This window comes from Kogia breviceps, chromosome 8 (genome assembly GCF_026419965.1).
Source record: "Kogia breviceps isolate mKogBre1 chromosome 8, mKogBre1 haplotype 1, whole genome shotgun sequence".
NCBI lineage: Eukaryota > Metazoa > Chordata > Mammalia > Artiodactyla > Physeteridae > Kogia > Kogia breviceps.
This window is the reverse complement of record NC_081317.1, coordinates 33,537,450-33,561,425: the sequence shown is the minus strand read 5'-3', so window position 1 is coordinate 33,561,425 and position 23,976 is coordinate 33,537,450. Positions and strand designations below refer to the sequence as shown.

Below are 23,976 nucleotides of genomic sequence, written 5' to 3'. Positions count from 1 at the left end.
CTGTCTCTGTCTCTATCTCTCTGTCTCTCCCTCTGTGTCTCTGTCTCTCTCCCTCCTGTGGATCACCTGCTCCTATGAAGCCATGTCACAAGCTGCCCTTTGAATGTCCCACCTGGCTGGGAACTGAGTGTCCCGCCACCAGTCAGGTGAGCAAGCACACACAAACCCTCGGCCTACACCTCATGAGGGGCCCTGAGCCAGAAGCACCTGCTAAGCTACTCCCGGATGCCTGACCTTGGAGACTGCACAAGACCATAAGTGTGTACAGGCCTGTGTTTGGGGTAATTTGTTGGCAGCGATAGGTAACTCACCAATGGAGCATACAACCTACTGAATAAAAGAGAAACTGTGAGTGCACACAGACATAAATAAACAGCAAGTCTGGTGAAAATGGAATACTTACGTAGTTTCAAGGTACCTCCCCACAAAATAGTTATTAATTATAACTGCACATGAAGACCCCTGGCAGAAACCCTCAACCACGTGATCTCAGGGAGTGTCCTTGGTGGGCTGACCGTGGTGAGCGACCCTGATCTGCGCTCTTGCCGTGAAGGCATCACTGGACAACTAGGGCCCTGTGTGGCGCTGGGCTGCTCTCCCAGTTCTGACAGCCAAGGCGGCTGTTAGGAAAGTCCCTGTCTGTGGGAAACAGACACAGGTCTGGCCAAAAGAAGTCACCTTGAACAGTTCTGTTCCACATTTGCAACTTTTCTATAAGTTGGTGATTATTTCAAAAGACTCATTTCAGAAGACAACTCCATTTCACAGAATGAACTGTGCTGAAATCCTGCAGACATCCACCCTGACGCCCCCGCCAGGCTCAGCCCAGGACGGGGAGGTGTGAGCAGGGCTGGGCACATGGCCAGGACTTGCTGAAGAGGCCGAGCCAGGGTTCAGTACCTACCCTCAGTGCCACCCCCATGTGGCTGACCTGACCAGAGGCCGCTGGAAAGAAAGCATCCCACAGACACGCTTGCCTGCCATTTCTATTTTCTGCCCATGACCCATTTTCCCTTCCATCTCCATTTTCACAGTCACCCCCCCCAGTGATCCTCTCCAAGGTGTTTCTTCTATTTTTTCCCAAACAGCAGAGAATTTGGCCACACTGGAGCATCCTATTATCTGGAGGCTGTGTAGGCAGAAGGGCTGGCACCGCAAACATGAGAATCCCTGGGCTAGGCCACAAGTTCCCTCCCCTCCCACCCTGGGGGTCTACACAAGGGGTCACTTCCAGATCAAAGCCAGCCCAGGTCCCCAAAGAGCCCACCCTTCTCTGAGCCCTGGGGGCATCTTTGTTCTGATGCACATTCACACAGGCCTCCCCAATGCATCCCCCACCCACCACCGGCACCCTCCCCACGCCCCCTGCAGGACCTGCTTGGGGGAGATTGTAGAGGGAGAAGAGAAAGCTATCCCATCGGCCTGCCTCCCACTCCCAGGTAGCCTCAGGAAGGCAGCCTCATCACCTTCAACACTCAACACTCAATAATCTCAGGTGTTAACAACAGCAGCCCGGACCAGGCGCCAAGTCCTAGAACTGTCAGTGCACTGACACCCCTATGCTTTCAAAGCACTTCCTTTGTACGGTTACCATCTGTTTATGATAACCAACACTGGTGTTTCATTCGTAGTCATCTCCTCTTTAAATTACTTTAAGTTTTGAAGAAGTGTGTGTGTTGAGTTAAGGCTATCAGCAAGTGAACACCCAGCTGAGCAACCTGGGAGTTGTGAGCTCTGAAACTCTGCCCAGCTTGGGCTTCTTCAGGGTCCTAACACCTGGCCCAGGGAGAGCCCAGGAGAGGCCCAGGCAGCTGCCATCAGGACCCCAGGGAGGAGAGACCCAGACCCCAGGGTTGGCTCTGGTATTTACAGATGGGTGGGAAGGGGAGGGGAGTGGAGGGAAAGTTAGACCCTGGCCAACGGCTGCAGGACCAGCACTGACCTGCAAGGACCAGCCAGGAGCCAGGTCTAGCCAGGGTTCAGGAGCAGCAGCCAGTAACAACTGGGGCATTCACACAGGTGGAAGACCCCGCTGTGTGAATGCGGCCACTTTCATCACAGGCACTCCAGGGATCTGGGCTCATTCTGTTTCTTAAGCAGAGTGTTGGGTATGTGTTGTTTTTTTATTATTCCTTAACTGAACACAGTGATGCACCTTCTTCTGCAAGGATGGCATACAGCACAGAGGATGTTCCCCATGAAAAGGCACTTTTAAAGGAGACAGAGGAGAGGGAATGGGGAGGCGCTGGGCTCAGGGCCTGCACTGTGAACTCCTGGAGACACCTCCACCCGTGAGTCCAGTCAGGTGCCAGGGACTTGGTGAGGACCGGGCCGTAGCTACAGGCACAGGCGTGCACGCAAGGACCTGGGGGCTGGGCAGCATCTGTGCTGCGGCCAGGGGCCAAGGTATTTTCTATGTTGAGGCAGAGAAGGGATGAGTCCTCTCAGGAGGGTGGGCAGGTCCTGGGAAGGGGCCCAGGCCACGTTTGGGCACCACTGTCTTATAACTGGAGTGTCCTGAACAGAACCAAGAACGGAGCTGGAGCTGGAGGAGGTACCTGGTCCAGCTGAGACGCAGATGGCATTGGTTGTCTGGGTCCCAGGTGCCTCCAGGACATGTCACTATGTGGAAACTGTATGCCCTGTCATTCTCATGCCATCGCTATGCAATGCTCATGGGGGAACGAGAACACTGCTCGCCACCAGTGCTTCCTGAGGTGCCTGCACCTCGACAGACACACCCCCTCAAGGCTGTCCAGGGACCCACCTCATCTTCATGTAGGCCTAGGCAACCCCCCCGAGGCCTCCCTCTGCTCCTCCTGCCACCAGGACACCTGGAGCTGTTAGCCAGGTACCCCCAGTCCCCGCAGTCCCTTCAGGACACTCTTCACATGCAACCCACCTTCCTGAACCTCAGCTCACAGGATACCAGCCTGCACACCACCTTGTTCGTTACTTATGTTTGTGCTTTAAACTTCAGCAGAAAGCATGGAGAGACCACAGTGTCTCAATATGGAAAAACAGAGGTCCTGAATTATAGGACTGATGGGCTGGTATTTCTCTTTTAAAAAAAAAATTTTTTTTTTTTTTTCTGTACGTGGGCCTCTCACTGGTGTGGCCTTTCCCATTGCGGGGCACAGGCTCCGGACGCGCAGGCTCAGCGGCCATGGCTCACGGGCCCAGCCGCTCCGCGGCATGTGGGATCTTCCCGGACCGGGGCACGAACCCGTGTCCCCTGCATCGGCAGGCGGACTCTCAACCACTGCGCCACCAGGGAAGCCCCCCCCAAAAAAAAAATTTTTAATGTGGAATTTAAAAAAATAATACAAATGAATCTATATATAAAACAGAAATAGACTCACTGACATAGGTTACCAAAGGGGAAGGGGTGGGGGAGGGACAAATTAGGACTATGGGATTAACAGATACAAACTACTATACTAAAATAGATAAGCTGGTAATCATCTTAATGCACCTCTCAACAAATATGTAGCAATTCAACAGTGCACACTATGCAAGGTCATAGAAAGATCCTCCCAGAAGCACCAATGGAGCTAAACGATACTGTTAAATCCGATTACAGCAGAGGTGTCTGTTTCTAGGCCCAGGAATGTGACCAGCAGCTGAGAAGGACTCCTGACATGGGCTCCGTGCCATTAGCAGGGCGTCACACCTACCATACACGCCATCAGGGGCACAGGCTGCTGTTCAGTGGAAGGCAGGGTCCTGACTGGCCGTGCACCTCCCACTCCTGTCCTGCCCTAATCTGCTGCAACCACCTAAACCAAGTTCCATGGACCCCTCACCTGACACATGCCCGGTCCCCTGAGTTCCTCTTGGTCCATGGCTCCCACACCTTACATGGCATGGCCAGCCTCAATTACCTCATCTGAGCAGAGCCTCACTGAGCAGTGGTCAGCACAGCCTGGCCCCACAGATATGCTCCCCACAGGAGCCTGTGCAGGCAGCGTCCCCTCCACCTCTTGTAGCCCACCTTCCAGGGCCATGCTAGGGTCTTTCCCTATCAAATTACCAGTGGCATTTTTCACAGAACTAGAACAAAATAATTTAAAAATTTTTATGTGACCATGAAAGACCCCAAATAGCCAAAATAATCTTGAGAAAGGAGAACAGAGCTGGAGGAATCATGCTCCCTGACTTCAGACTATACTACAAAGCCATAGTAATCAAAACAGTATGGTACTGGCACAAAAAGAGACACATAGATCAATGGAACTGGAAAGAAAGCCCAGAAATAGACCCATACACTTATGGTCAATTAATCTACCACAAAGGAGGCAAGTATATACATTTGAGAAAAGACAGTTTCTTCAATAATTGGTGCTGGGAAAACTGGACAGCTACATGTAAAAGAATGAAATTAGAACATTCTCTAACATCATATACAAAAATAAACTCAAAATGGATTAAAGACCTCAATGCAAGACTAGATATTATCAAACTCCTAGAGGAAAACATAGGCAGAACACTCTTTGACATAAATCACAGCAATATTTTTTTGGATTTGTGTCCTAGAGTAATGGAAATAAAAGCAAAAATAAACAAATGGAACCTAATTAAACTTAAAAGCTTCTGCACAGTGAAGGAAACTATAAACAAAACAAAAAGACAACCTACAGAATGGGAGAAAATATTTGCAAATGATGCAACCAAAAAGAGATTAACTTCCTAAATAGATTAACTTCCCAAATATACAAACAGCTTATATAGCTCAAGACCAAAAAAAAACCAAACAACCCAATCAAAAAAATGGGCAGAAGACCTAAGTAGACATTTCTCCAAAGAAGACATACAGATGGCCAACAGGTACATGAAAAGATGTCCAACATGGCTAATTATTTGAGAAATGCAAATCAAAACTACAATAAGGTATAACCTCACACTTGTCAGAATGGCCATCATCAAAAAGTCTACAAATAACAAATGTTGGCGATGGTGTGGAGAAAAGGGAACCCTCCTACACTGTGGAGAATAGTATGGAGGTCCTTAAAAAATAGAGTTACCATATGATCCAGCAATCCCACTTCTAGGCATTAACCAGAAAAGACGAAAGCTCTATTTCAAAAAAAAAATACATGCACCCCAATGTTCATAGCAGCACTATTTACAACAGCCAAGACATGGAAACAACCTAAATGTCCACTGACAGATGAATGGATAAAAATGATGTGATACTGTATATACATAAAGGAATATTACTTAAATAAAATAAAGGAATATTACTCAGCCATAAAAAAGGATGAAATGATGTCATTTGCAGCAAGTTGGTTGGACCTAGAGATTATCATACTAAGTGAAGTCAGAGAAAGACAAATATACAATATCACTTATATGTGGGACCTTAAAAAATGATACAAGTGAACTTATTCACGAAACAGAAATAGACTCACAGACATAGAAAACAAACTTATGGTTACCGAAGAGGAAAGAGTTGGGAGGAGGATAAATTAGGAGTTTAGGATTAACAGATACACACTATTATATATAAAATAGATAAACAATAGGACCTACTGTATAGCACAGGGAACTATATTCAATATACTGTAATAACCTATATTAGAAAAGAACCTAAAAAAGAACATACACACACACACACACACACACACACACGTATACATGTATATACACTTATACATAACTGAATCACTTTGCTGTACACCTGAACACTGTAAATCAACTATACCTCAATTTTTAAAAATATATTTTATTGATTAAAAAAAAACCTACTGGGGTCCAGGGAAGACTCCATCAGCCATACTCTTGTGACTTACTACATTTTTGATAGATGTGCTATTTTCAGTGATGCATTTATTTTAAAAAAGAGAAAAAAAGAGCATGCATTTCTGTGGTTATGACAGGCACAGCCAAGCACTTACTCTCCTGCAACAAGCATGCATATTTTTACTCTTGCTCAGATTTTCTAGTAAAAATCAGTGTCTTATTTCTCATGTATACTTCTTTCCCTCTGTGATACAAAACATCTCTATTCTCCTGCTCTCACCAGGCACTCCAGACCACAATGCTCCACAGAAACAGAGTGAAATAAAGATCAAACCCAAAGGCCCATACCTGCACAAAGTTAGCAAGAATCTGGTCAAAACAGGGCTCTTCCTGATATGCTAAAGTCCCCAGGGATCTCTCCACACCAGTACACAATATCCTTTCACTGCACCATTTCTAAGGTGATGTCCTGCATCTGTGCAGCAGGGTGATTTGGACCTATGTTGTCCTTCACTGCAGCACTCAACCAACAGGGATCCTTGTTCCCAGAACTGCCCACCCACTGCAGGACCACACTCCTTTTCTGACTTCATTTTAATCTTTGGAAACCACACACTTTCAAGGAACGCACCCAGATTTGCCAAGGAACAAGTACACATTACCATTTCCTGTGCCACGTCATCCGGTGTCTCCCTCTCCAGGTCAAAGGTGAATTCTATGGCCCCATTGTCCTTGGGCTTGCCCTTCAGTTTCTTGGGGTCTTCAACCCAGAGCCGCAGGGCGATGGTGGACTTCCTGCCATGGTCCTCCTCAGCCAGCTCCACCCTCACACCTGTGTCCTCCGCGAAGAAGGCATGGCTAAGCAGGTCCTTGATTTCGTACCTGGGGAGGGGATGGCTGTCAGGCAGGGCAAAGGCACACTTGCTGAGGGGGTCCTGGACACGGGGTGCAGGGGCCACGGCCAGCCCAGCTCCCTCTAGAAAGTCCTCTGACTGTACCACCCACTGGGCAGTCTCTGCCCTTGAGGGCAGCACAAAACAGTACATCTCGGTTCCCTAACTCCCAGGGGAAGAGGAAAAACCTACTACTGAACACATCTAACTGCATAGTTATAAGCCTTCTTTTTTTCTCTCTTTATAAAAATTAAACATCCCCACTGTTAAGACACTTGGGTAATTCAGAAAAGAATGTTTAAATCAGGCTCTGCACTATGTAGTCAAAGCCTGCTGAGGTGTTAGGGAGCTCTCAGTTGTCACAGGATACCTGGCTCCAGGTGAAACTGAACTGGACCCAGAAGAGGCAGGCCCCCACCTCCACAGCTCACCACCTGAGGGACCCTGGCCTCAAGGAAGCAGGGACATTTTCGGAGGCTCCTCAGCACGGGAATGGGGGACGGGCGTTGCCATGCTAACCACTCTGCCGCCCAAATCCACATCCCTAAATGCTCATCTAGTTCCTGTCTCTGGCACAAACAGATCCCTGTTTTGTCCTGGGACCAGCTTCCTCCCAGCATCCTGTCTGTGGTCACCGTGGCCTTTGAGTTCCAGTGGCCCATCCCTGCTGAGGACAACACATCCCACATGCCGCCCAGACAGCCACCATGAATGAAAGGGGGAGAGTAGGCTAAGCAACCCTCAGGGAGGGTGACAAATGCCTGTGGGGACCCTGGGGAAGGTCAGGAGTTAAGGCCCCTGGGGGTGCAGAGGTCACAGCCCTGGGGGCTCTGTCTGTCCTGGTCTGGGAGGTGGTCTCTGTACTTTTCTGATGTGATATACTTTTCACAGTTTTTTAGTATTTTTGTTTAAAAAACAAAACACGATAACCTGAAGGGGGCAAGAGAGAAGGCCTGGGGATCGGGACAGGGCCCCTACATGAGAGATGACGGAAAAGGATAGTGATCAGTGCTAGGCACAGAAAAGGGGGAGAGGGCATGAGCTGGGTGCGCAAGGGCAGGGAGGGCACATGAGGGAGTGAGGAAGAGGTATGTGGGGAGAGGAGGAGGAATGGGGAGGGTGGGGAATGGGCAGGAGAAGAAGGGCAGGGGGCAGAAGGAAGAGAGAGGGAGGAGGGAGGGAGATGGGAGAAAGGAGGAGATAGGGAAAGAAGGGGCAGAAGGGAGGAAGGAAGGAGAGAAAAGGGTGGGATGGAGGGATGGGGAAGGAGGGAGGGAAGGAAGGAAGGAGGAAGGCTCAGAACACACACCTAGCATCCTGGCTGACCAGCTGAGGAAGGAAGGGCCCTGATCTGAGGTGGGAGCTGGTCTGGGGGGCATCTCGAGGGCTCTGACTTGAATGTGGGACTTTGAGATGGCTCGGACAAACAGGGGCATGAAAAACGCAGCCTGGAGCTGAGAGAGAGGGTGGGATGAGACTCACTGGGGAGGCTGGCATGGGGGTGTCCTCCAGGCTGGGGGGATGGATAGGCTTGCTGGGGACAACACAGAAAAAAAGCAACAAGGGAAGAATGAGGCCCCAGTAGTGCCCACACTCCAGGCTGGGTGGGCAAGAAGCAGCCAGCAAAGGGGTTGGGGGCTCTAGGACGGTCCCCAAAGCCAGGGAGCATGTTCCAGGCAGCAGAGCTTGGGCAGGGGCTGCCCACCAACCGCCCAGCAGGCTTCTTGGGACCCGGTATGCCTGTGGCCTGAAGTGGCCTATCTCCAACACTCTTCTTCTCTTTGGGAAGCGATTTCAGCCAGAGCAACAGCCCAGATCCAATGCTGCCTGGGAACTCACCTTTCCTCCTTGTTTTTGCAGATACACTCCCCAATAATCTCCTTGATTTCAGGATCATGCACTTTTTCAAAGCTGGCCGGCTTGATGCCCTGAAGATGACATGAGCAGAGTCACCTAATACCAAATTGGGGTCTGTTTCTTGTGCACCTCACACTCACCCCAGCAGAAGAGAAGGCAGGAAGTGCATGAGCCTTGTTTGGGGTTGGGGTCGGGGGGGCTGTTTCAGTCTAAGTCCCCACTGAAGGGCTGTCGGGAGTAGTGAGGTCTGGGGAAGAGAAAGATTCAGGGGAGACTCAGAGCAGACATCAACGATGTTCACTCTGCCCAACCCAGCTCCCCACAAGGGAGCATGTGTGCTCTTACTGCACTGTGGAGGGGGCGGGGGAGGCGCACCTGCCCAAGGCCACCCACCAGCCAGCCAGGGCCTCCCATGCCAGCTGCCTAGAGGGTCTTGGAGGCTGGACAAGGAAGCCTAAAGAGCTGGCCTTTCTCGCCACAGCCCCCTGGAGGGTGCAGAAGTCACTATGTGGTCACTGTTGCTGGCCCCACTGTGGTCACCGGAGGGGTTGACTGCCAAGGCCTGGTGGCTTGAGGGGGCTGCAAGCAAGCATCTGTGCCACAGAATTCCACAGCCAGCAGCCACATCAGATGACTTTCAGGCAGCAGGAGCAGGAGGTGGCTGAGCATTCACGCTGACCAGAGACCCAGCGGGTGCTAGGGGTGTGCAGCCAGAGGCATGGGGGGAGCAGAGTGTCAATCCCACAAGCAGATAGGATTCCAGGAGAAACAGGGGCTGGACTGCCGGGCTTATTTGCAATCTGTTCAGGGTGGGGTTTGGGGGGAGGGGCTCCTGGTTTTTAAACATTTTGAACACAGTGAGGGCTCAACCATCATGTTCTTCCTCCTTCAAAATGACTTTGCCTTCAAAGGTCTCGTCCCTGGCTTGTTTTTTTGTTTTTTTAAAGCATACATTTTCCCACAGAAAGGGATGGGGGAGAGGGGAGGCACACCCCCAGCCGAGGGGCAGACCTGGGAGTGCAGTATCCCCAGCAGCTCCCACCACCTGGCTGGGGCCCCATGGTGCCCACCAAACCCCTGCCCACGACCTCTGGTCATAACCAAAGGAGGTCAGGTTGTGCCTGACATGCAGGGGAGTCTGTGCAGCAACAGACACAGCACCCTGGGTTTCAGAAGCAGACAAGGGGTCCCCCTAAGATGAGAACCCCGTGCCACTCCACTGAAGCCAACAGAAAAAGAAGTTTACCTATGCTAAAAAGAAAGGCCACAGTCCTACGAGGGTGGGGGCAGGTGGTCTGAGAAACTATAAATACAGGTAAGTGTGTACGTACACTGTCATTTAAATCTCTGGAAAGCTGAGGGCCCCAAAGCAGGTGAAGAATGTGCCAGAAGAACAAGTTGCTGTTTTGAAGGGGCTCACGCCTCTGGGCTCAGAAGCACAGAGTTGGGGCAGCTGAGAACTATGGGCACCAAGAGCCCAAGAGACCCCCAAGGACGGGAGCAGATGCTGGAGGCTGGACCAGCATGTGAGTGTAGCGTGAGGGCCCAGAGGACCCAGAGCACAAGGGTATTATTGCAAACAGAGGAAACACCAAGGATCAGGGAATGCACCTTTCCTCTGATTTCCTCAAGGAGGCAAGGTGGGGCCGAGCCTAGCTTTACCCAAACCAACATGGGTCCACGTAGGAGCCGCGGGACCCTGACTAGTGCCCTGTCTCCCAGGGCCTAAATGGGGGGCAGCAGGGCTGGTGGAGGAACCAGAGTGGCCGAGGAGCATGTGCCCAGGGGACTCAGTCCCTGTCTCCCCAAGCCCAGCAGAAGGACCACCATCCCATCCACATGTGCAACCAGAAAGGTCAGCAGCTGCTCCACCGGCACCCTGGGCACCAGCACCCCTTCAAGGCCTGGCAATGCAGCCCTAACCTCCCTTGGGTCCCTCCCCTGTCCCTCTGGAGGACCACTGCCCACAGCCGATGGGCCCACCTCTCCGGTCAGCACCACTGGGGAGCTGCACACCTATCTGTGGGTCTCTGACCCATGCCCACAAATGCTGCCAACCAAGGATTCTCTCTTCCCACCTTGCACCCTCAGCGGCACACAGGAGGTGCTCAAAGTAAATAAATGACCAATAGATAACTTAGAATTAAGAACCAAAGGACAGAAGCAAGCTGCAACCTGCGGGAAGGGCTCAAGGTGGCGGGCGGGATAAGGGCAGGCACTCCGGAGTGGCGAGAACCATGGTTCCTCATGCTTCTGCAGAAGTGAGGAGGCTGCATTGGGGGCAGGGGCGAGGCAACCAGCACTCGGGTGGTGGGGCCTTGGGGCCGCAGGTGCAAAGGGACAGTGAGCTACCAGGGCCCAGAAAAGCCACGGCTCCAGCTGCCCTGCCCTGGATGCTCCCCTTGCATTCCCCACTCAGCAGGACAGCCACAGGGGGAGAACAGGATGCTGTTTTCAAAACTGAAACCATCCAGTTAAAGCCTAGGGACATGCCAGAAGGTGGGAAAGCCAGCAGCCCCCTGGTGGCACAGAGGAGGGGTTCTATGGACAGGTGGCCTGGGCATCTCCTGGAGAGGTCCCTTTGGTGCTCCAGCCCCGCAGCACCGCGTGAGACCCCAGTGACAGCCTCCAGGATCCGCCCACAGCCCACATTACAACTGCTGCTACTCCACCGCAGCTCAGAGACCTGAGTTACCCCCTAAGCCTCTATTTCCCCATCTGTAAAATGGCTTCCTTCCCATCCTCACACAGCTTCTGTGAGGATTTTACAAAGCACACAGAGCCCAGCACGGGACGCACAGCCCGTCACAGTGGCCAGTGGACTCACACAGGTGACCTTCCTGTAGATCTGGGCAGCGTTCTGGCACTCCGAGTAGGGGTACTCCGAGGTGGCCATCTCCAGCATACACATCCCAAAGGCGTAAACATCCACGGACTCATCGTAATGCTCCTCATACATCTCTGGTGCCATGAACTCGGGGGTACCTGCGCCCAGGAGCAAAAGATGCAGGGTCAGTGGTCACTGAGCCCAGGAGACCCTTGGGCCTCTCAGAGCCACACGCCTCCTCCCCCATCCACAAGCCAGGGCTGGCCCTGCCCCCATGTTCCTTGTCATTGGTCCTGGAGTGCAGGATTCAAACAGGATTCTGCTTTACTGACAGAAGTTCCCCAAAATTCCCCCTGGACCCTCCTGATTCCAGGTTGGATCAGTTCACAGCGCCATCCCCTGACCACAGAGCTGGGAGACCGTTACTTCCCAGGAGACAGGGTTTGTGCCAGGAATGGCAGAGGTGCCTCTTTGAGGAGGCAGAAGCCTGAGCACACCCTTCCTGGCCACAGGCCCAGATAACCCCAAGCAGGCAAAAACGTGTGGCCACCACAGAGCTCCTTAAACTGCAAAACCCCAGAAAGCCTCCCATGTCCCTAGACAAGCAGAGCACCCAGCAGCCCAGACGGTGATCATCTTCACTGAAGATGGCTGCCTGGGGACAGCTGGGAAGGCGTCATTCACCTGGCCCATTCACACCAGCTAGGTGTTATGGTGAGAACTGCCCATCCATTCTAAGCACAAGAGATTTTAAAATAACGCTTACTCTGAATTGTTAAGGCCATGAGAGACTCACATAGGCTGAGTAAAATAAGCCAAATATATGACTGCACATGCATGCTGACCATCCCATATAAAACAATAAGCACAGACCAAAATGACTCATCTAGGAGGTGGGGTTACGGTTGATTTCTCCTTTAGTTACACTAGTCTGGTGTTTTTAATTTTCCTGTAACAAACATTTGCTTTAAAAATCACAAACTCCTTTTATTAAAATAGGTCCAGTTGAGCATCTGTCAAGCTGAATGCAAAGAAAAGGGACCATCAATTTCAATAAGGCTGCTTTTAATTTTCACTTCTCCATCTTTGTTGACTTTGGAAGATTGTCAAAATGTTCCAGTTTTTTTAAAAAGCAGATGCAAAACAGCACAAACTATTGGGTTAAAAAGCATGGGGGTTGTGGGGGGGGGGCCTGGGATGCAGACAGATTAAGGGTGATTTTAATTTTTTCTCCTTTACCTATAATTTCAATTTAAGAGGTACTATATGTTTAATTTAAAAAGTTAACAGTTTGGGTAAAAAATGGGAAAAACAAGAATCTATGTTATGATTTACACACACGCATAAAGAATTCTGGAAGATCCCATCAGAAATAATGATGAGCAGAGAGAAAACAGGAGTTCAAGGGACCTTGCACAAGGAATTTTTCATCCTTTTGGGCTTTTGAACCACACGACTGTACTAAAAATGTTTTGCACTTGGCTATAACCATCTATAGGGGAAGAGGGAGAAAGGAGCCTCAGGGCTGCTGGCAAGAAGCTGGGAGCTGAGCTGGCCTAGGGGGACCCCACTCACCTGGTCAGGACTCCCAATCATCCAGCTCAGTCTCTTCTGAGACCCCTGGGAACCAGCAATGCTGCTTTACAAGAAATACCCCAAGGCCCCCAGATGTCCTGGCTTTGGGTGGGGTAGGGTGGGCAGTGGGTGTGTGTGGGCCCCAGCTCCAATCTGGGATGGTGGGGGATGCCAATTCTGCACATGTGCTTGGGCCACAGACACTGAACCTTTTTCTCTTTCCTTACAATGTAGCCATTTAAATCTAAATGTTAAGAAGAATGTGTGTGTGCTGGCACACACACACACCTGTCTCTCCAGGGACCTCTGGGCACACCTCCTCAGCCCCATGGTCCTGCATCCCCCACGTCCCAGCCTCCATGGCTGTGAACACCTGCAGGAAGGACTGCGCCCACTTCACCTCCACCTACTCAGGACCCAGCACAAATGCAGTGAGAGCACACCATGACAGCATCAGATCCAAGTGGCCCTCAGGGACAAACGTCACAAGGGTCATGGGTAGCATCTGGGAGGCTGCAACTCAGATGCCTCAAGTGGGCTACGTCTTATCTGCACAAAACCTCTCTGATGGCTGCACCCAGAATGGGTCCACAGCATCAACACCCCTCAGTTACCCTGGACACAGCATGCAGGGGAAAGCATCATCCTGGGGGATCCCTCACCTGACCACAGACCCACCCCACTCAGCTGAGGCCCCTTGCTGAGGCCAGGGCCTTGCTGTCCAGGGCCTATTTAGATGCGTTAATCAGCCCCCACTTACAATGACTGTGGAGCCTCATGGGCTCTGGCTGAGCAAAAGGTGGGGTGACCGGGGAGCCTCATGAAATCAGGCACCCTTTGTGGGGCTCACTGTGCCTCCTGGAAACACCCAGGCTTTATCTCATCCCAACAACTGGAAAGTCCATTTCCAAGAGGGAAAAGAGGCACCAAGGAAACCCCCACTTCCAAGGCCAAATCTGCAAAACCTGCCTGGAAACCTCCAGCAGCTCACAGGCCTGGGGGTGTGCCCCACAGCTAGACCCTCACCTGATCCACCTATTTCACAGATAGGGAACTGAGGCCTGGGTCAACCCTTGCCCTACCACTCAGCTTCCCTGTTCAGCCGGAGGCCCCATGTCCACAGGACACCCCCAGTGGCCACCCTGCCCCAGATGTCACATTCCAAACCCACTACCGTGCCAGAGAAGTTTCCAAATTCCCAATGGTTTCATTTTCCACAAACAGGTCAAATTCTGTCTCCAACTATACAGCAAAACCATGAACTCGCAAAGCCCTGAATCACCCTCTCATTCTGCTTATGTGGGAAGAAGCCCTCACATCATGGCATGCAGGAGAGCCTCTCCCAATCCCACCTGATCCAGGCTTCCAGAGCCACATCCTGGAGCCACCTGACCCTGCAGCACACTGGCATTTTCCAGACATCTTGAACCCCGTAAATGGCTGCCCCACAGTCCCTCCAAGCACTCTCTTTGCAAAGCCCGGAGGGGCTCCCACCGGGCCTGGTGGACACATAGTGCCCACTGTGTATCAGGACCACACCAGGACCCCACACGGGGCTGGCACGAGCTGCCGACCACCTCCTCATGGCAAGTACAGCAACAGAGTGGCTTCTTGAGGAGGACAAGAAATGCAGAGGCAGGAATGGCCAGCAAACTGCCATCCACATGGAATCCCTCAGCCCCCATGCCCCACACGCTCACTCCGTGCCCCAAAGTACCCCAAGGGCTCCTTTCTGTGGGCCTCAGGCCCTGGGGCACCCCCCAGCCCACTGAAGCCAGCTCCAGCTTCACTGACCACAAAGTGCCCACATCCCTCTGTCCTCTGGACCTCCTTCCCACTCCCAAGTACCCACAGCACTAACAGCCCCTTGGTGCCAGTCGGCCTCACCACCCAAGGGACAGAGCCAAGGGACTCACAGGGCATCCAGGGCTGCAGCCTGGCAGAGGGGGACAAGAAGGGAACAGAGCTAGCACACCTCACTCTTGCAGGACGGTGACCCCGAGGGGTGAGGAGGTGCCCTGGAGACGGGCTTACCTATCACACTCTTGGCAAAGGATGCTCTCTTGAGGGTGGCCAGGCCCAAGTCGCCAATCTTCACAGACCCTGTGGGTCCGGTGATAAAGATGTTGTCGCACTTGAGGTCCCGGTGGATGATGGGGGGCGTCCTGGTGTGCAGGAACAGCAGGCCCTTCAGGATCTGCCGGCACCAGCTGCGCAGGACCTTGGGCTTCATCACCTTGAACCGCTTCAGGTACCTGTGGGTGGGGGTGCGGCTCACCGACAGCTCGTGTGGGGAAGGGGCTTCCAATTGCTGGGGGTTGTGTATTTATCACCCAAACAGGGGCACTTCTGAGAGAGGGGTGCTGGCCACACCAGCCAGGACCACCCCAAGCAGATAGGAGGCCTGGGGCCTCAGCCATCGTGACTCTTGAGCCTTGGGTCAAGCCCACCCCGAGGCCCCGGCTGGCTGGGCAGGTGGCACGCTCACGTCTTCAGTGTCCCCGAGGTCATCAGTTCAGTCACCAGCACGATGCACCTCTTCCCCCTGGCACTGGACTCCCAGAAGTCATAGTAGCGCACAATGTTGGGGTGCTGCAGGCCCTTCAGCATCTCAGCCTCCTCCTTGAACCGCTGTCTCTCCAGTTTGGTGAACTTCCGGTCCTAGGGAGAAACACACACAGGCTGAGAGGGACACCCCGCGCAGCCTCAGGCAGAGGCCTTCCAGGGAGCTAGGGCCAGGAATCTGCCAGGCCACTCACTCGTCTCCTTACACACAGAGCACAGCAGATGGAAAGGACTAGACATCTAGGGTCGAGGGAAGTCTGACCCAAGTCCTTCCCCTCTTTATCCACAGAGAGCAGAGCAGGCCTGACTTAGAAAGCCGGCACAAGTTGTTCCTGGTTCTCCAACATCTGCAACATCAGACCCTGAAGCCTCATTGACCCTGAAGGAGCTCCTCCTTGCTCAAGAAGGGCTGAGGCAAAATGGTCTCTGGGAGCCAGAGACACCTCCAAAACCCACACTGCAAAACTCATGAGCTTTTCCCCTAGAAACAGCTCTGAAACCTTGCTCCCTCCACACCTACTTACTGAGTATTATTAAAAGAAAGAAGCATCTGTTTACTTCTAATTTACACATAACTTTGAGAATACGTTCACAACCACAGCAGATGACAACCAGAAAATCAGGAGATGCTGACAAGAGACAGGAGACAAAAACAGAGAAGAAGAGCAGAGTCCCAGCCATGCCCGCATCAGTGCTCGAGGACATGGCAGACACACTTCCTGGGGCCTGGGAACACCTGCACCTTGAGCACTAAGCTGGACCTTAAGTTTAAGTGGGGAACTATCACACCACCATCAAAGTACTAGGAGCCACCTCTGGGGTGTCGCCCGTAAGTGTGCTCCAGCCACATCTCTGGAGGAAGACCACTGACATCCGCAGCACATTCCAACACCGCAAGCACCTTGTTTGTCCCCACCCCATATGCTCCAGCATTTCCCTGACCCCCACCCATCACCAAACCTGCCCCCTGCCTCATCCTGCCCCTGCAGCCTAGATCCTGGCCCTTCCCTTCCTAAAACCTTCTAAAGGATTCCCACCTCAGAGCACTCAGAGCTCTGTTGTTTTCAACTTCAACTCATGGATGAATCGTACCTCTTAGGGACCCCAGCACGGCCTTCTCCCCAAGCCTGAGTGTGTACCCCCAGTGTCACCTCCATCATGGCCCCATCAGCCCACAAAGCCCACGCCTTCACCCTCCCACCAGGAAGACACTCAGAAAGAAACATAAATACAAATGAACACAAAACGTCAAGTTTTGAGGAGTTCTAGGAAGACAGAAATGGATAAATCTGGACAAATGGAGGAAGAAATCAGAGCTGAAAAATTCACAGGCCAAAACCCCTCAGGTCCTTTGAAAGACCTCAGAGGACATCAAGCCAGACTCCAACCAGTTCAAAGAGAAGAGGAGGGCCCTGGAATCATGACGAGATCAGCTGGTTAAGGAATTCTATCCCAAGTGGCACTGTGCCCATTAGGCATTCTCCCTCCTGCCAGGCCCACCCCAACAAACCCTCATCAGACACTCCAGGCACAAGTGGGACTGGACAGCATAATCACCAACAGAGCAAAGATATACCAAGACTGATCCCAGAAAAACAAATAATTCAGGGACAAAAGCGACTTCAAAAATAAAATCTAGTTCATGTCCTCATAAAGATCCAAGAGGCTGACACACATAAATAAGAGCAGCTTCTACTTAAAAAGAAACAATCAAGGAAGAGCTTTTGCAAATTAAAGCTCCATATTTTAAGAATAAGATATTCTGTAATCTAATGAAACACTAAATACAAAAAAATAACCATTCAACCAAGACAATAACATGGAAACTTGTTCTACTCATCAAAGGTGATGCTTTGTTTTGGAAAATAAGTCAAGCCACCAACATATTCTCAATATGTGTATTTGACATGGGAGTTACATCTAGAATACAGATGGAACTCCCATACCTCAACAATAAAGCCATGAACAGCAAAGTCACAAAAGAAGATGCAGAAATGGTCAATAAGCACATGAAAACATGCTCAGCGTCATGAGTCACCAGGAAAACGCCAATTACAAGCACAAGATACCACTTCACACCCACCAGAAAAGCTAAAATAAAAAGATGGATCATTCCAACCATTGGGCATCTGAGAGCAGCTCACAAGCCTCAGTGAGTCCTTGGCAGGTTCACCCAATGCTCTAGATCCAGCCACTCCCCTCCAAGGTAAGCACCCCAAAACAAAGGATTGAGAGCAGCTCCATTCATAATATCTCCCAAACTCCAGAAAAGGCAGAACTCACACGTGGGGTTGAAACCAGAACAAGGGCTTGCCTCTTTGGTGGGGGAAGATGCAGGAGCTGAGAACCTGGGGGTGTGTGGGGGGCGACGGGAACACTCTACATTATAACGGAGGACAAGGGTTACACCTTCGAATGCATCTATCAAAGCTCATCAGCTATACACTTGAGATCTGTGTTTCATTATGTGTAAGTTATACCTCCATTTTTCAAATGTAAAAAATAAAGTGAAAGCATCTGAAAACCAAATGAGAGAAATAGAAGAAAAACATCAAAAGACATGAAAGAACCAGCTGGAAGTCCTGACAACAAGGAACAGGAGTTATAAGAGCAGAAAACAGATATCAGGAAGGAGGAAGATAGCAGAGTAGCATTTCCCCGAGCTAAAAGAACTATTTAGAATAAAAGCATGTGCCGAGGCCAGGTCAGAGTAAATGAAAAATGACCCACCTCCAGTCTCATTCCAGCAAAAGTTAGATTCCCAAAGACTGAGATCAAGTTCTATCTGCTGAGGAACAGCCAGACAGGCATCCAGTCTCACCGGCAACACTGGCAACATCCTCAATGTGCCGGCTCAAACCTGGAATTCTATCACCAGCCAAAGGGACATCAAACCACGAGGCCCAAAGACTTATTCTCAGACACTCGAGAACCCAAAGCACCCTAGGTGAAACAGCTACTGGAAGTGTTTCTGCAAAACACAGAACAACACAGAAGGGAACTCGGTGAAGCCAACCCCGGGGGCCCACAGTGGACGACTGAACTTGGCTGCACCAGGTGAAGGAAACCAGAAAGGACGTGGGGTTGCCCCACTGTGCCACTCCCTGCCCTAACAGATAGCTTTGGACGACGACACTTCAGTTATATTTCAGTTACTAGACCTTCCAATGGTCTAGTCACTGATTCTAGAGGAAACTCACAGGATTATTTATAGTTATAATAAAAATTGTTTCTGCCAATATTTCAGCATCAACCAACAGCAAAGTTAAAGATTTCATTATATTATAGTTGGGAGCAAAAGGTTCATGTTATAAATAACATAACTAACAAAGCTAACATATGTGCCCTGCATATGCTATAGTTTTCATTTTAAGATGCCAGCTAAACAGGATAAATCCTAGACCTGAGTATAACACAAAAGTCAGCTCTTTAATGACAGCGCCTCTTGGAGCGCTGGGCTGGGTGTGGAGGTGGGAGGGAGCAGACCTTATTTTATGTTCTAAGCCACTGCGCTATTTTTAACTAGGTGACACACTGCTTGATAATTTAGAAGGTCAGTTGGCATGTCCTTAGAGAACTGCCCAGAGCCGCCGCAGTGTGCTGCCCAGCGTTCCCCTCTCAGAGTTGGCTGGGGTCCTTTTCACTGTTTGTTGATTGCTGGCTGGCCCCTTTAGCTCAGTGACTCCATGGAGGCAGGACCACCCCAGTGACTGATGCATCATCACTCTTTATGGGGTGAATTCAGTAATTGATGTGCTGGGGGCTCAAGTCATGAATCAGGATAGGAAGAGAGAACCTGATCCCTTAGAGAACCCCAAATCCTGCCAGAGTCAGGTTGTTCTTGAGGCCTGGTGTTGAGTGGTGGGCTCTGGCTGCTCACATAGTATCGCTATGGGACAGTTCACCCCCACCACACAGGCAGGTGAGTTCTCTTAGACCGGCCTCCCTCCCGCCAGGTCCCTGGTGGTGGATAAATTATTGGTAAATTATTTATTGGGTAAAGATGGTGAGAGTGAATCAGATTATAAAGGATAAAAGCATTCTGGGACAATGCTGGCTCTTGTCTCCTATAGGGAAAAGGTCCAGCCAGTCACGGATGGCACCCTCGGAGTGGGGACAGGGAGGACGGGTGGCCAAGGTGGTTAGAGGAAGAAAGCCCTTGGTCTGACAGGCCCTCCCAGGCCACCCAGGGACCAGCTCTGCCCAACACCACCACCAGTGAGGGCTGAAGCCATTCGACCCAGATGGCCACACTGTCTGCTTGCAGGGGATTCTGTGACCATCTCCTTTCGCCAGGCAAAGCCCAACCAACCCCATGATGAGCAGAGCTGCCCTGAGTCCTGCCAGGGAAAGGCAGGATCCACACACACAGTACAGAGACGGGACATAAGTAGCAGGGAGAGAATGCCCAGAACAGCCAAAGTCCTGGGGGTGGCAACCTGGACCTCTCTCCAACCCCATTTGGTCATAAAACAAAAGAAAGCCTCAGGGGTCTTTGTTGAGAACAGTCCCATGTACAGGGAATCACTCCAGGACAGGGGCTCTGGGGACAGAGTGGGCCCAAGGGTGGGGGGGGTCACTGGCCCTGCCTAGTGTCTCTGCATACTCTAGGCCCCGGATTCCATTGGTGGGAATAGCCTTCCCAAGTCTAGAGGATTTGACCCAGGCTCAACCTGCTGCAGAGCTGGCCCATTCCTCACCACTCTTTCACCATGAAGCAGAGAGAAGGCACAGAGTCTGGGGTCCAGGTAGGTGCACAGGGAGTGGAGATGTCAACGGAGAAGATGAGGATGCTTGGTCCCCCAAGTCCTGCTTCTGAAGAGGGTCATGTACCTCTCTCAGTCACCAGATGGTCACTGAAGCTCTGGGCATGCAGGAAAGGGCTGTGGACAGTCTCAGGGGGGAAGGGAGTGGCAGGCAACAGATAAATATACAATTACACTACATCAAAAAACAGAGGAAAGGGATAGGTGGGTGGGGCAGCTAGGGGCACCCCTGAGCCAGAGAACACCCCCATGGCTTGGGGACAAGGGCAGCCCCCACCTACCTAGGGCACTGGTAGGGTAGGGATCCCAGGAAGAAGCATCCTGTATGAGGTCCCAGGAAGAGTGGGCTGATTGTGGTTTACGTCAGCACAGGGGCTGGCGGCTGCAGGGACAGCAGGCAGGTGGCACACTGGGGATATCCTGACCTCTCTCAAGAGCTAAGCTCCACCAGGTGAGCAAAGGAGAGCTCTGGACAGAGGGTAATATCTCATGCTTTGGGTTGTGATCTGTTCCCTCTAATATTTAGTGTGGTTTTTCTGGAAGAAAAAGGTTATTTTCTTTTATTTTTCAAACTTAACATCTTTATTGGAGTATAATTGCTTGACAATGTTGTGTTAATTTCTGCTGTACAACAAAGTGAATCAGCTATATGTATACATATACCCCCAAATCCCTACCCTCTTGCATCTCCCTTCCACCCTCCCTATAACACTCCTCTAGGTGGTCACAAAGTACCAGGCTGATCTCCCTGTGCTATGCGGATGCTTTCCACTAGCTACCAATTTTAGATTTGGTAGTGTATATAGGTCAATGCTCTTCTCTCACTTCGTCCCAGCTTACCCTTCCCCCTCCCTGTGTCCTCAAGTCCATTCTCTACGTCTACATCTTTATTCCTGTCCTGTCCCTAGGTTCGTCAGAACAATTTTTTAATATAATTCCATATATATGTGTTAGCATATGGTATTTGTTTTCCTCTTGCTGACTTACTGCACTCTGTATGACAGACTCTAGGTCCAGCCACCTCACTACAAATAACTCAAGTTTGTTTCTTTTTATGGCTAAGTAATATTCCATTGTATGTATGTGCCACATCTTCTTTATCCATTCATCTGTCAAGGGACACTTAAGTTGCTTTCATGTCCTGGCTATTGTAAATAGTGCTGTGATGAACATTGTGGTACATGACTCTTTTTGAATTATGGTTTTCTCAGGGTATATGCCCAGTAGTGGGATTGCTGGGTCATATGGTAGTTCTATTTTTAGTTTTTTAAGGAACCTCCATACTGTTCTCCATAGTGGCTGTATCAATTTACATTTCCATGAACATGAAAGAGGGTTCCCTTTTCTCCACACCCTCTCCAGCATTTATTGTTTGTACTTTTTTTAAATAGATTTTTTTGATGATGGCAATTCTGACTGGTGTGAGGTGATACCTCATTGGGGTTTTGACTTGCATTTCTCTAATGATTAGTGATGTAGAGTATCTTTTCATGTGTTTGTTGGCAATCTGTATATCTTCTTTGGAGAAATGTCTATATAGGTCTTCTGACTATTTTTGCATTGGGTTGTTTGTTTTTTTGATATTGAGCTGCATGAGCTGTTTGTATATTTTGGAGATTAATCCTTTTTCAGTTGCTTCGTTTGCAAATATTTTCTCCCATTCTGAGGGTTGTCTTTTCGTCTTTTTTATGGCTTCCTTTGCTGTGCAAAAGCGTTTAAGTTTCATTCCATCCAATTTGTTTATTTTTGTTTTTATTTCCATTTCTCTAGGAGGTGAGTCATAAAGGATCTTGCTGTGATATATGTCAAAGAGGGTTCTTCCTATGATTTCCTCTAGGAGTTTTATACTGTTTGAGCTTACATTTAGGTCTTCAATCCATTTTGAGTTTATTTTTGTGTATGGTGTTAGGGAGTGTTCTAATTTCATTCTTTAACATGTAGCTGTCCTGTTTTCCCAGCACCACTTATTGAAGAGGCTGTCTTTTCTCCATTGTATATTCTTGCCTCCTTTATCAAAAATAAGGTGACCATATGTGAATGGGTTTATCTCTGGGCTTTCTATCCTGTTCCACTGATATATATTCCTGTTTTTGTGCCAGTACCCTACTGTCTTGATTACTGTAGCTTTGTATGTAGTCTGAAGTCAGGGAGCCTGATTCCTCCAGATCCATTTTTCTTTCTCAAGATTGTTTGTGCTATTCGGGGTCTTTTAGGTTTCCATACAAATTGTGAAATTTTTTGTTCTAGTGCTGTGAAAAATGCCAGTGGTAGTTTGATAGGGATTGCATTGAATCTGTAGATTGCTTTGGGTAGTAGATTCATTTTCACAATGTTGATTCTTCCAATCCAAGAACATGGTATATCTCTCCATCTATTTGTATCATCTTTAATTTCTTTCATCAGTGTCTTATAGTTTTCTGCATACAGGTCTTTTGTCTCCTTAGGTAGGTTTATTCCTAGGTATTTTATTCTTTTTGTTGCAATGGTAAATGGAAGTGTTTCCTTAATTTCTCTTTCACATTTTTCATCATTAGTGCATAGGAATGCAAGAGATTTCTGTGCATTAATTTTGTATACTGCTACTTTACCAAGTTCATTGATTAGCTCTAGTAGTTTTCTGGTAGCATCTTTAGGATTCTCTATGTATAGTATCATGTCATTTGCAAACAGTGACAGCTTTACTTCTTCTCCAATTTGGATTCATTTTATTTCTTTTTCTTCTCTGATTGCTGTGGCTAAAACTTCCAAAATTATGTTGAGTAACAGTGGTGAGAGTGGACAACCTTGTCTTTCTCCTGATCTGAAGAGGGAATGGTTTCAGTTTTTCACCACTGAGAAAGATGTTGGCTGTGCGTTTGTCATATATGGCCTTTATTAGGTTGAGGTAAATTCCCTCAATGCCTACTTTCTGGAGAGTTTTTAACCTAAATGGGTGTTGAATTTTCTCGAAAGTTTTTCCTGCATCTATTGAGGTTATCATATGGTTTTTATCCTTCAATTTGTTAATATGGTGTATCACATTGATAGATTTGCGTATATTGAAGAATCCTTGAATTCCTGGGATAAAACCCACTTGATCATGGTGTATGATCGTTCTTTTTTTAAATTTATTTATTTATTTATTTTTGGCTGTGTTGTGTCTTCATTGATGTGTGCGAGCTTTCTCTAGTCGCAGTGAGTGGGGGCTACTCTTCGTTGTGGTGCGAGGGCTTCAAATTGTCATGGCTTTTCTTGTTGCAGAGCATGGGCTCTAGGCGCGCAGACTTCAGTTGGTGTGGCACACAGGCTTAGTTGCTCCATGTCATGGGGGATCTTCCAGGGCCAGGGCTCGAACCCGTGTCCCTTGCATTGGCCGGCAGATTCTTAACCACTGCGCCACCAGGGAAACCAGGTGTATGATCCTTTTAATGTGCTGTTGGATTCTGTTTGTTAGTAGTTTGTTGAGGATTTTTGTACCTATGTTCATCAGTGATATTGGCCTGTAGTTTTCTTTTTTTGTGACACCTTTGTCTGGTTTTGGTATCAGGGTGATGGTGGCCTCGTAGAATGAGTTTGGGAGTGTTCTTCCCTCTGCTATATTTTGGAAGAGTTTGAGAAGGAAAGGTGTTAGCTCTTCTCTAAATGTTTGATAGAATTCACCTGTGAAGCCATCTGGTCCTGGGCTTTTGTTTGTTGGAAGATTTTTAATCACAGTTTCAATTTCAGTGCTTGTGATTGGTCTGTTTATGTTTTCTATTTCTTCCTGGTTCAG

The 23,976-nt window shown here is 49.6% G+C and overlaps 1 protein-coding gene across 12 annotated transcripts in view; it reads right to left on the bottom strand.

Moving 5' to 3' along the window:
* The window catches only part of WNK2 (WNK lysine deficient protein kinase 2), a 150,386-nt gene that overhangs the window by 93,379 nt on the left and 33,031 nt on the right, over nt 1–23,976 (bottom strand). For all 12 annotated transcript variants that reach the window (XM_059072915.2, XM_059072917.2, XM_059072918.2 and 9 more), the window contains exons 3-7: nt 15,383–15,555; nt 14,929–15,149; nt 11,320–11,477; nt 8,475–8,563; nt 6,405–6,624 (exon numbers count right to left, since the gene is read on the bottom strand). In XM_059072915.2, the coding sequence (XP_058928898.1) occupies nt 6,405–6,624; nt 8,475–8,563; nt 11,320–11,477; nt 14,929–15,149; nt 15,383–15,555 (861 nt within the window). The remainder of the gene's footprint in view (nt 1–6,404; nt 6,625–8,474; nt 8,564–11,319; nt 11,478–14,928; nt 15,150–15,382; nt 15,556–23,976) is intronic.